This window comes from Phyllobates terribilis, unplaced genomic scaffold (assembly GCF_046119375.1).
Source record: "Phyllobates terribilis strain yellow unplaced genomic scaffold, ASM4611937v1 Scaffold_8592__1_contigs__length_28488, whole genome shotgun sequence".
NCBI lineage: Eukaryota > Metazoa > Chordata > Amphibia > Anura > Dendrobatidae > Phyllobates > Phyllobates terribilis.
This window is the reverse complement of record NW_027371332.1, coordinates 2,503-15,659: the sequence shown is the minus strand read 5'-3', so window position 1 is coordinate 15,659 and position 13,157 is coordinate 2,503. Positions and strand designations below refer to the sequence as shown.

General features: G+C 36.1%; 1 protein-coding gene and 1 non-coding gene across 2 annotated transcripts; both read right to left on the bottom strand.

Moving 5' to 3' along the window:
- Positions 1–286: 286 nt before the first annotated feature.
- Positions 287–3,400, bottom strand: LOC141252275 (uncharacterized). Its single transcript, XM_073670491.1, has 5 exons — positions 2,906–3,400; positions 1,743–1,973; positions 1,491–1,649; positions 503–739; positions 287–421 (listed from the first exon to the last, which is right to left on the bottom strand). The coding sequence occupies exons 1-5, from the start codon at positions 3,398–3,400 to the stop codon at positions 287–289; spliced, it is 1,257 nt and encodes a 418-aa protein (XP_073526592.1).
- Positions 3,401–12,781: 9,381 nt separating this feature from the next.
- LOC141252276 (small nucleolar RNA Z103) lies at positions 12,782–12,876 on the bottom strand. The gene has a single exon (XR_012313712.1). It is a non-coding gene; the product is annotated as a small nucleolar RNA Z103 (small nucleolar RNA).
- Positions 12,877–13,157: the final 281 nt, after the last annotated feature.

Below are 13,157 nucleotides of genomic sequence, written 5' to 3'. Positions count from 1 at the left end.
GTATTTTTCTCCAACTAATGACAAGCTTTTCAAGATCTACACAAAAAACACAAGATTTGTTTGCCAAGTGGACAAATAAAATGCATTAAACAGTAGACAACGTCTTGATTGGACCAATTTAAAGCAGTTCCAATACAACAGACTGAATAGAGTGAATCCAAGATGAGCAAAGTACAGCAGGGAATTAAAGCAGTAATCTTCAGTAGAACAAACGTATCTGATAGTGATTTTTGCTACAGTAAAAGATAATCTGACATTAGAAGGTAAAGACTGACATGGAGAATGATCACTTGTAGAAGTCGAAATCAGTGTCTGGTTTCTTGACATTAGATCTGTAACCCTTCTCAAAGTCCTTTGGCAGGATCACGTAACGGTTCTTCCTCACAGCATGCAGCCCTGCTTCTTGACAGATCGCAGCAATCTGCAATGCAACAACCAAACATTCAATATTGAAGAGCTCTATGCTTGATTGATGGTGATCATAAGAGTACAACTAACTAACCTCAGCAGCGCTGATCTTGTCTGGGCGCGAAACATAATCCTCCAAATCAACCTCATCGCTCAAGTTCATCTTGGCAGTGCAAACCTGAAAGACAAGGCGCTTCTGTCGTCTATCTGGCAAAGGGAACTCGATTTTTCGATCAAGCCTTCCCGGCCTTAGAAGTGCAGGGTCCAATGTATCCGCTCTGTTGGTTGCCATTATGACCTTCACGTTCACGGTTTGGTCAAAACCATCCATCTACAAGGAGAAAGAAAATCAAACACTTAATTAGGGAAGTTTTTAATGAACAATGTAACATAATGTTCTATCAACAGCAATAATTCAATGACGAAAATCCTTCTCCATTTCAAAAATACACACATATCTATCTATATAACATTAAAGCAACATGTGTCAAATTCTTAATAGTTTTTACGCGTGTCAAATTTTAAGACGATTGTTATTTTTGGAGTATAGCCACATGACATCCGATTTGGAAGATAGTGGCATAAATTATACACATTTCCTATGACTAGGATACTGTGACTTAATAAAAGGGGAAAAGAAAGTAATTTAGAAAATCTTTTACTCTATAAGAGAAAGAACTAGAATCCGGCATTATCTTTTATATTTCATTATAAAGATATCCTATAAAGAAAAATAGGAAATAACTAAAATAAAGAAAACACGGAATCACAATTACAAGGAAAGTATTATGTAAACACAATTATTATTTATTGTCTACGAGAGAGATAATTACTTATATTGTGACTCAATATGATATATTTTTATTAGCGTTATTTATTTATATATATTTAAAATTATAATATATCTAGAAAGTATTTTATTTTAAATATTAAAGTATTAGATAGAGATTTTAGTAAAGCAAGGGTAATTTTGGCCAAAAATGTCTATATGGACAATTTAACTTGTACAGAACTAGAAAAGATTAGATGAACAATATGAATTGAAGGAAGGGAGTAGAATTTAATAGTGAGTATTAAGTTACCTGATTCAAAAGTTCCATGAGGATACGCTGAACTTCTCTATCAGCACCAGTCTGTGCATCAAACCTAGCAGTGGCGATTGCATCAACTTCATCAATGAACACAATTGCAGGTGCGTTCTCCTTAGCCAACCGAAATACGTCACGCACCATTCTCGGCCCCTGACAACCAAACAAATCCATTATATACAGATCACTGACAAACACAAACGAATAAGGGTGGGAGATGAAAGGGTCAAAAGGGAAGGATGTTACCTCACCCAGGTACTTCTGAACAAACTCAGACCCAACAACTCTGATAAAGGCAGCAGTTGTGTGATGAGCTACAGCTTTTGCAAGCATGGTTTTACCAGTGCCAGGAGGACCATAAAGCAACACTCCTCGAGGTGGGTCGATACCAATTTGCTTGTAAAGATCATGATGAGTCAATGGCAGTTCTACAGCTTCACGAATCTCCTGCTTTTGAATATCTGACCCTCCAATGTCCTGTTCAGGGAGATAAAAACTGTTACTTTTTACAAAAAGAGAGAAATAAGAGTTGTAGAGATAGTAAGCATATAAAAAGGCATAAATGCCAATACATATTCTCTCAACATCCTAACAGCAATGCATCAAAATTTCATACTTCATCACATGTCGACAAAAAACCTCAGACAATACTTCTGCACCATACAATACATCACTTTCTTGGCAATGCATAAGATTTAAAGAGAATCTGACACAGTTTCTGGGGCATAATAGTGGATATTTATTAACAAATTATTCAGACAACTGTCTCTTAACACTTATTCCAATGCATAGTGAAACTCAAGGCTGGAAGTTGATGATTCAAAATTTTCAGATTGTGAATAAGTAAAACTCTTCAAAGTCCGAGTTATAGCACCATTATTAAGCTCGATAGCTATACCAGTCCATAAGACCGGCATATCCAATAAAAACTTCACACATTTACATCGGCACAAAGTTTGTGAAGTTTTGGTATAAAGATGAGTTTAAAATCAATATGCCAAACTAATAATTTTCAGAAGAAAAGTAGGCTCTAAACTACCTCGTTGACACAAGAGACACAAAAGTTGTGGCAAAATTAGCTTACAACTATACGAGTATTGAGCAATATTACTTTTTAATAATATTAAGTGGACATTTCAAAAACACAAACCAGATCACTGATACGAGTAGATGAACGCCAATAGACAAATTAACTTGGCGTCTACAACAATATTAGTCAAAGAGTGAGAGTGATAAGGGTCTGTTTGTTGAATGTATTTATAATGGCATTATTAGTTACAAAGGGGTTTCCGATGAAAATGGTGTTTGTCTAAAATGTAGCACAAAGAGTCAAGTGGTAAACTACTTTTTTCAAACAATTCTACTTGTTAAAAAAAAGTCCATTATAATATGGTATAGAGAGAACTCACATTATATGAAACATCAGGCTTCTCAGATTGGCTGAGAAGTGATATACTGGAGTCAGCCTCCGGAGGCAGCACATCAACCAAAGCATTAGAATGGCGGTGCAAAGCCACAGAAGCAGAAGGCTTCAGCAGTTCTCGGTTGATTGTGCTCAGAATTCTGACATAGTAATTGGAGCCAGTGGTGGAACCCACTATACCATTGTTCTGATCAATCATCTCCATAAATTGCCCAATAACTAAAGGCACAGACTGTATGCGCTTCACTTCTTCTTGGGCTCTGAGCAGCTCTCTCTTCAGGTTCTTCTGCTCATCCTTCACATACTCTTCTTGTATTTCAACAAACTCCAGTTGTTTTTCAAGAGATTTCATGGTTCCATAAAGATCATCATCATTGGATGCTTGGTCTGACCACACAGATGGGCCAGGTATTGTAGCTGGAACAGAAGTTGGTGCCTCTGGAACTGGCTTGGGGTCCAGTATCATTGCTGATGCTGACATTTCTGCAGCTGTCTACCTCTGTACTTCCCTGCGTTTGTTTAATCAAGACTAGAATATTAGAAATCTGAATTACCTTTAAGAAAACATGCATGACCCCATAAACTGTGCATCTCCTTGCTTGGAAACAGCAAGGAGTTAACTTCAATGGATAATTACACAAAAAGAAGAAGAGAAACAGTAGGGCACAGTGAGCAGAGGGAGAGGAGTTTTAATTAGAAAAAAAAGGTTTCTTTCAACAAGGTAGATTGCGAGTATAATTTCCAATATAAAGTAGAGCATCAGCTTTTGCAGAATCAGTCTTCATATAGTTTTGAAACAATCCATCAACACAAACTTATGGATACCATCCTTAACCCCCACTCATAACAGATGGTAAGACCATAAGAAATTTACAGCAAAGCACCCACAACCTGCGAATACCTCAATGGCTTAACCTAATAGAAGTGAGTACAGAAGAAGAAGCACCTTCGAAAAGCAAAACTGATGAGCAATCTTCTAACCAAGCTAATCCAATCAGATGCAAATTAAAGACCTAATTCCATTTCACAGATGAAAAACCCTAATCGCAATTTCGAAAACTTATCCCTCATCTACCCGGCCACCTCCCGTATAGACCTCCGGGAAAACCCTCAAGTCTACGAAACGAATCTAACTCGTGCTCCACCGTCCCCAAAATGATAAAGGCTGCAAAATTGACGCATTATTCTAGTCTAACGAAGACAATTAACGTTTCTGAACTTCCTGGGACGGACTGGCACAACAAAAAAGAGGGTACCACTCATGGATCTAAGCTGAAACTACCGACTCTAGTGACGGGCTCGGCGAGAAAATGCCTAAATCAAGGTAACAACAGAGATTCCACCGAAAGAATTTGTGATTCAAAAACTATGATAACGGAGGTCATAGCGATACAGAAAGATACCTTGAACACCAACTTCGCTTGCGGATGGGGGAGAGAATCGAAGATGAAGGAAATGGAAGGAGACTGGCTGTGTTAGATGGCTTGGAGAACAATTTACGTTTGTGAGAGTTGAGACTCCGACTATAGTACATCGGCCGACCCGAATTTATTGACTGGACTGGAAATAAAAACAAGGCTCACCCGAGTTACCCGACCCGCTAAGACCTTTTTTTGACAATTGGTCATACTAAAAATTGGATATATATATACAAAAAGACAAAAAAAACTGAATCTATCCAAAATCTTTTAAAAAATACTATATAAATAACCTAAAATTGATAGATGAAGTTAAAAATTTAACCTAACTAAAATTTCCGATCTATCATTACAAAATATAAATAAATGTCATGTATTATAAGTTGATGATTAGGTATTTTAGAAGCTAATCTCGCAAACAAAACTAAAACATTAGTTTGCTTAATAAAAATCATATATATAACCAAACTAAATCACCTATATATTCTATCTCATTTCAAGTTTTCTTTTTAATTTTAGTCAAATCTCTTTCATTTATTAGTCCTACTACTAATGTAAGACTCGTGCCTTGCATGGGAGTGACAATTAAAAATTAAATGATCGATTTACATGTATAAATTAAAAATTAAAAATTAAAAAGACAATTACATAATTTGCATTATAGCAAATAACAACATAATTTATCACATACTTCTAATTTCAAATATAAACAAATTTATATTAACTTCTTAGTTAAACTAAATCCTTATTTGAACCATGAAAAGGGAAGATCTTTTGTTGACATATTAGCAATCTAATTTGGATTACAAAGACGGGGTGTTATATTATGAACATTTGTTGATTATTAACTTAGTCAAAGTATGAACGACTAACGAATGAAGGTATATTATAAGTTTAGAAATTTGTTTGAACCTGCCAAACGAAAAATTGATTTTTTACATTGATCAAAATGAAAGTTGGCTTAAACAAATTGGTAAACATTAAGATCTAATAGATAGATCTCATTCGACCATAATAATAGTAATATCTTATGTAGAAACGTTGGGTCATTAGATTGGATATAATTATCTTATTCATTGAACAATATCTAAGATTTAAAATTTAATTGTTATTATTTGATACATTAAGTCTAAATATTGCAACTAAAAGATATCAAATAAACAATCCGAAAAATCATCATATTAATACGTGGGTGAAAATTATTGGAATGATTATTTCATATAATTCTTCAAACTTAAAAGAGAATTCCAGATTTAAAAATAATAATAAGTTTGGGGTGTTGCTAAATGACGCAGCTTTTTTTTGCTTTTTAACGCAGGTAAGAAACCGCCGGTTCCTACACTCCACCAACCGCCGGTTTTTTAGCGTCACCAACCGCCGGTTTTCTTGATGTGAGAACCGCCGATTTCTGTTATATTCCATTTGGCTTCACTTAATCAATTTTCAATAAGTTTATTACAATATATAAGACATATATAGTCTTTTATACTATATTTTAACAAAAAAATGAAATGTTTACTAGCCTATAGCATTATCGAGATGATATCGATGTGATTTCATCTCCCGTTTAACCATATATAGAGCAATGTAATTTACCTATAACACTAACATTTTTCAATAAGTTTATTAGTCATTTTTATTAACTACATAGTAAATTGAGATGAATGTTAAGGTCAATCACCGTGTTTCGGTATATTTTGATTTTATATAACATTTTTTTTGCAACAAAGTAATTGATTTTATTACTAATAATTTTACAAAAAAAATTACATTGAATTTAATGTGCATGAAGTTTATCAATGTAAGATTGAAGACGAGACATATATGGAGCGATCAACTGTAAAGCCGATTCTTCACGATGATATTCCAACATGCAAGTAATTGGGGGCAATGGGCACTCGTCGTCAAGAAGAACCTGAAATATAGTCAATTATGATATTTAATCGTGAATGAAAAAATGTACCAATTTAGAATGTTAATTTTACCGCAATCCAATGATTTTCTTCCTTCACGTGCCCAAGACATACGATTTGGAGCATTTGTCCTTGCACATAATATGGCCTTGCCCTAATTGGTGGGTATGTAGAGCTGCCACCCTTACTAAAGGTTACTAATATCATGTTAAGAGCAGTTGATGTAATTATACCCATATTTGTAACTGTGAACCAAGTAGGTTTAGGGACAAAGCAATCCCGATCTAAGAAATGAAGCTTCAATAGCATAGTATACATAGTAACAGGTGATGTCATCGTCTTTTCTAAGACATCCCAGTCTGTCTTGGTTGTAAACATCATGAGCTCTCTTATGTTCACCCAACTCTCTTCTGAGTCACCCATACCAAATGCTATAGCTCGATAGCCACAATTTCCATCAGGTACAATTTCATACCACCCCACTATATGTTGTATCAAAAACTTCGGCAAGTACCTGAAATACGTCTTAGAAGTTTGTAATTTGGGAACTCTTAGGTGGTTAGGAAAATGTGAAGGAACTTCCTACGGCCCCGTCTTCTTACGTGTGTTCCTTTGCTTCTTGTGAGGTGTGCCCATATCCTCAACTTCTTCTTCAACATGCTCCCAGTGAGATGGCACACTCTTGGTCACGCCGAATGGTGGTGGAGGTGGTTTTGCTTTATTTCTTGCACCCGAAGGTCTACCTTTATGTTTGACATTTGCAAAGTCATGCACATCAGTTTGTTCAGGGTGTGCAATCCTATTCATCTTATATAGACACTTGGCCTGTTCTTCGAGGGATAGGTTGTTGAAATCATTGTGCACGAACTCATCCAGCTTGCTCTTGTACACATCTCGTCTGACTTGTAGTACATCAATATCTAAAGGATCTTGTTGCAAGCTAAGAGTCCTCTAGAATGGGTGCACACTTGAAACAAGTAATGGTATTTCATTCCTTACATATGGAGCCATTTCGTGCACACATGGTAGGCCATCCCTGCTCCTAATCATACAGCTGCATTCCCTGTCGCATTTGGGGTCTACTCCCTTATCATACTCATTTGATAGCCTCAAAATGCACTCCCCAGAGACCACAAAACACAAGCTTCTGAATATTCCTTTATCACCCTTCCCCCTAATCATCTTTTGCATGCTGATGTTGAATGTACCTTTTATCTCTTTCACAAGGTTACACAACATATCATGGAATTCATTCCACACTGTGGATATGTTTCTTTTATAACTTGTAAGGTAGTTCTTAAGGGCCCCATGAGCACCTTCGACTCTGTAATTTGTAATAAATAACTAAAATATGTAATCTGGATTATATAAGATCAAATAACTGAAATAGTGGCATATAATCACATGTTAGTCGTATGGGTTTTAAGGTTGAAGACCGTGTCAGTCCATGCAGAGACAATTCTCTCTTTGTGTGGTGCAAGCCAGTAATCTTCCATATACTTGTGCAAATGAGGACACCTCGACCAAGTATTAACAATTTTGTTTAGTTCTTCATAATATGAAGCCTCAATTTTTTTCTTGAATAGCCCATAATATGCAGAACTAAACGCAGTTGCTATTTCTTTGTCTTTGAATGTCTTGAGTGCATGTGCTTCTATATTCTTTTTTATGTGACGTCTGCACAATATGAACTTTGCGTCTGGGAACAAGCTATCCATTGCGTTTATCAACGCCTGTTCTCTATCCGTCACCAAACAAACTGGCGTCCTATCTACTAGACGATAAAGTTCCTTCAATTGTTGTATGGCCCATATATATGGGTCGTTTGTCTCACCGCTTAGGAAACAACCAACAATGCTGAAGTTTTTACCAGAGTTGGTGACGCCGATTATCTCCAAAAACGGATTGTTTGACCTAAAATATAATGCATTATATAAGTACATGATGTATAATAAAGGTAAATACGTGAAATAAGTCTAACGCTTTACCGGATAACACTGTATGTACAATCAAGCACGACGATGTATGGGAATGCCCTTAGAAGGTCCATGCATTCTGGATGCGCAAAGAACACATCTTGAAGTTCGTTGGTGCTTGGATTTATCCTATACTCTAAAAAATACCGATTCTCTTTGCATCTGTAAAAAAACTCTTGGACAACGGTCCTTTTCTCTTTTTTCTGAGTACGGATTTTGTAGATTGTGTTGTACAACTGCTTCTTTCTAGTATAGTTGTTTGGATTCTTGTTCAATTCGGTCATAATACTATGGGGTCTGCAATGACTGTCAAGCATGTCTCTCACCTTGACCAATTGCTCTTCCTTTAGTCTCCCAGCTAAAGGAACCCCAATGAGATGCTCTCCAATAGAATGGTTGTGTTTGCCTTCTCTTACTTTCATCCTCCATTCTCCTCTTGGTCCCTCGTGCAAATCAAGACCAAATTTGCAATCACAACGGCCAGTCTTCGACGTCATTTTCGGGGTCTTTTTTGGAGGGTCCTTCCTTTCCCTAATGCAACGAAGTGCAACATAACCCATTTTAAAAAATGAAGACGATTGTGTACGTCCAACTTTGAGAACAAAGCTCAGTTTGATTGCTTTATCTTTCGCCCATTGGATTGCCTCTTTCTTAGTTTTCCAAACTAAGTCGTTGTAAAAATCTTCCGTGTAGTCTCTTGATTGAACCTCGGGAGCAGTACGAGGGAAGGTTGGGTGGGTGCTTAGAGGAGGAAATCCAAATTGAATGTCGTCATTGGGTTGGGAACCACCAACATCATCTCCTATCGTATGTTGCATGTACTCACTAAAAGACCCGACAACTGGTTCATCGGGTTGCCCAAGATTACTTACATAGGATGAATGTCTTTGAGGTTCTTGAACGTAGTAACTATACCCATATTCCCCTACATAGAATGAACGTCTTGGTGGTTCTTGATCGTTGTAACTATACCCGTATTCCCCTACATAGGATGAAATGTCTTGGTAGTTCTTCATTATTGTATGAGTAACCAAAGTCACCAAGGTACGAAGAATTATTAAACTGCGAAATTATAAGATTTCACTAATATTAGTATAGGATTTAGCAAGGAATCACCTATATGTTAAAATGACATATGTGAACTAAGACTTCACTAATATTAGAATAAAATTTAGCAAGGAATCACCTAATAATTTGTATAGAATTTTCCAATAACTATGGAAATATGTAAACATGAAATATGTAATAACTATAATATAAAATAAAATGTGGATTAATTCATCTGATAATTTGTATAGAATTTTCTAATAACTATATGTACAAAACATTCTTAAGAATCTTTTTCTAGTACTATATTAACTAACTATGGAAACATTTAAACATGAAATATGTAACAACTATAATATAAAATGACATGTGTGGACTAAGTCATCTAATAATTTGTATAGAATTTTCTAATAACAATATTTACAAAATTTTCTTAAGAATCATCTATTAGTACTATATTAACTAACTATGGAAACATGTAAACATGAAATATGTAACAACTATAATACAAATTGACATGTGTGGACTAAGTCATCTAATAATTTGTATAGAATTTTCTAATAACAATTTTTACAAAATTTACTTAAGAATCATCTATTAGTACTATATTAACTAACTATGGAAACATGTAAACATGAAATATGTAACAACTATAATATAAATTGACATGTGTGGACTAAGTCATCTAATAATTGGTATAGAATTTTTTAATAACAATATTTACAAAATTTTCTTAAGAATCATCTATTAGTACTATATTAACTAACTATGGAAACATGTAAACATGAAATATGTAACAACTATAATATAAAATGAAATATTACATGATTAATTACCTCATTGCTCCACCAAAAAGGATTGTTGTTATTATTATCCATTTTTGAGATGTAAGTAAGAGTAGAATGTGAAGGAAAGTTGGAAGTGATTTGAAATGTTGTAACAACAAGTCTATTTGGTAGGTGAATAGTTGGTGAATCTTCTTCACATGCATTGGCCTAAGTTGTGGTGGTGGAATCCTTGCGCTCTCATTAGTCAGTTTGGGTTTACCTAATTAAGGGAAGAAACCTGGAGTTACCAACGCCCACAAACCAGCGGTTTACACCGCTTACAAACCGTCGGTTCCTTATTTGTATAAACCGGCGGTTTATACCTAACCCAAACCGGCGGTCTCCTCTCATTTCTGGGTTTAAATAGCATTCTTTTCTTCCTCCTCAACCCTAGCCACATTTTCACTTCCCACAAGCTCTTAAACCGGCAGTTCTCCCCTTCCCTACCAAGGACAAGCTAAATCCTCCCATTTTTCTCAGTTCTAGACAAAATCAACTTCATTAAGGTATGATTTTAGTTTATTTCCCCTTTTTTGAGTGTTTTTCCATGTAATTATGTTATATATATGTAGATCTAGTTTTTTTTTGCCATATGGAGAGATGACGGTCACTCTCCATGACGTTCATCTCAATCTGGATGTGCCCATATTTGGTGATAGCATGGCATTCAGTTCAGAACTCAAGCTTTTAGGGACCTACAAGGCTAGGCACGATTACCTGGTACAACAGGCTTTGAAGTACTTTAATATAGATCCAGAGCTTGCACCGTCGGGGATGATTCGGTCCAATAAATTTGTCGACATGATGAAGGACGTGTCGAAGGTGCATAAGTGGACTTCAACCGATAGGGCAACGACGTATTTGATTTTCTTGATGTCGACGACGATATTTTCTGACAAGTCATCAAAGAAGATCGATCTCAAGTATTTCGAGTACGTCAACCCTCTCGATAAGGTATCCTATGCCACTTGTACCGGTCCTTGGGCGAGTGTACACGGACTGGATGTCGACAAGTATCGATGTGTTATACTCTTCTACAGGTAAACTCTATTTGAAAACATTATATTCATTTCACAAATGCTTATGACCATGTATGCATTTTCAATTGTTTTTTACCATAATAACAGGCTTGGATATATCAGTACTTTCCACAGTTCAGGCCTCTTCAATCACCCGGATGGAGCCAGGATGCTCCAAAGCCATGGGCATCTAAATGGTACCATCCTGAGAGACCGTCAGTAGTAGGGGGTATCGAGCAATCCTCGACAGGATGACCGCTCGTGATGTAAGTACATTCTTATCCTACAATTATTACCTTAATAATCACACTTAATGCTAAATTAATTCAATTTGTATGTTATGCGTAGGTTGATTGGATGCCATACGGTCAGCTTGACTTCAATAACACGGCATTACGCCCCTCCCTATTCCATGGGGTCCTGACATTGTTGCACCACACAGAGCCGTACATGTCAGACCGGGTGGCGCATCAATTTGGGCGTACGCAACGGATCCCAAAGCCGGTGATTGATCCTATTAGAGCTCATAGACTACCCAAGACATTGGCATACAAGGTGGACTATGACCAAGGGTATTGGATATGGAGTTCTCAAGGATGGCATACCTTATCCATCGAGGAATTAGGTGCTGCCGCTAATGTGCCATGGCAGTCCGAGGAGCCTTACATGTCTTGGTTCTTACAAAGGACGCACCCTTACATTACTTCTCCCGATGTGAGATCATACCAGGTAATAATATGAATTTTCACTCTTAAATTGTGATTTTTAATTTTTATTTATTCTACTACATCCTATATATTTATACTTGTCAAGCAAAGTACCAGTCGAGTACACGAGTACCTTCTACCATTTTACGATGATCAACCACCATATGAGCGGGTAGATGAGGTATATGAGGCAGTAAGGAAGTCAGTTGATGAGTTTTGCCCTTTCTACAACCAGCCAAACCATTGATGAGCATGAAGTTATTTTGTATATGTTTATGTTTTGAATTTTGGTTTATGTTTTGGATTTGGTGTATGTTTTGGCTGTTGTTGACAATAAGTGTTGTATTTGCTCGTTTTAGTTATATGTGTTGTTTCTTTATTTTAACTATGATATATTCATTTCACAAACCTCATATAACAACATCCACCTTAATGAATTGAAAAATGGTTATAGGCTTGTAAAACATACTATTTTTTGTCCAAATGAAATAGTTACGTATCTTAATATACAGGCTTGTAAAATATATTATTTTTGTCAAAATATAATTAAAAGGAATACATATGTGTTATATTTTGTAAAAAAGTAATCAAAAGTGATTTATTCTATTTCAATTGGTATTTACAATGAACCGAGAGTTTATAACAGTGACTAACCGACGGTTTGCTCCAGACAACTACCGGCGGTTTGCTCCAGACAACTACCGGCGGTTTGCTCCAGACAACTACCGGCGGTAGGTGATTGCTACAAACCGGCGGTTTATAAATACGAGGAACCGGCGGTTCCTACCTCGTACAAACCGGCGGTTCCTCCGCTGCGTTAGAAAGCAAAAAAAATGCGTCAAAAAGAATTGTCGTAAGTTTGTTAAGATTTATTATTTTATGGATTTTATAATTTTCTAAGTTCTTCCAAAAAATAAAAACAGTAAGAAAACCTTGTATATATTTTTTTTAATCAATAGATCAAAACATTGGCTTGAGTACTGAGTGGAGGAGTGAAAAATAGAATAGTATAATCAACTTCAATCATCTGGGAAAAATCACCACATCCATAGTGCTGGGTTTTGGGAACTGGTGACTCAGTTCCTTACCTTCATTTCCTTAGTTTTAGTGAAAATAAATGTGTATTGTATTTAACATCTACCTTGAGTGAGCTAATACATGATTATGAAGGATCTTTTACTAGTTTCATGTTAAGGAATAAAGCAATTGGATAGCTTAAAGGAACTAAGGAGCAACGAACGTGCTGGAAGCGCATAAGGGAACCGAAGTACAAACTAGATGGAAACAGAACTAGAAGCTAGAGTTTGTTACTAGCGCCAAGGAAACCGAAG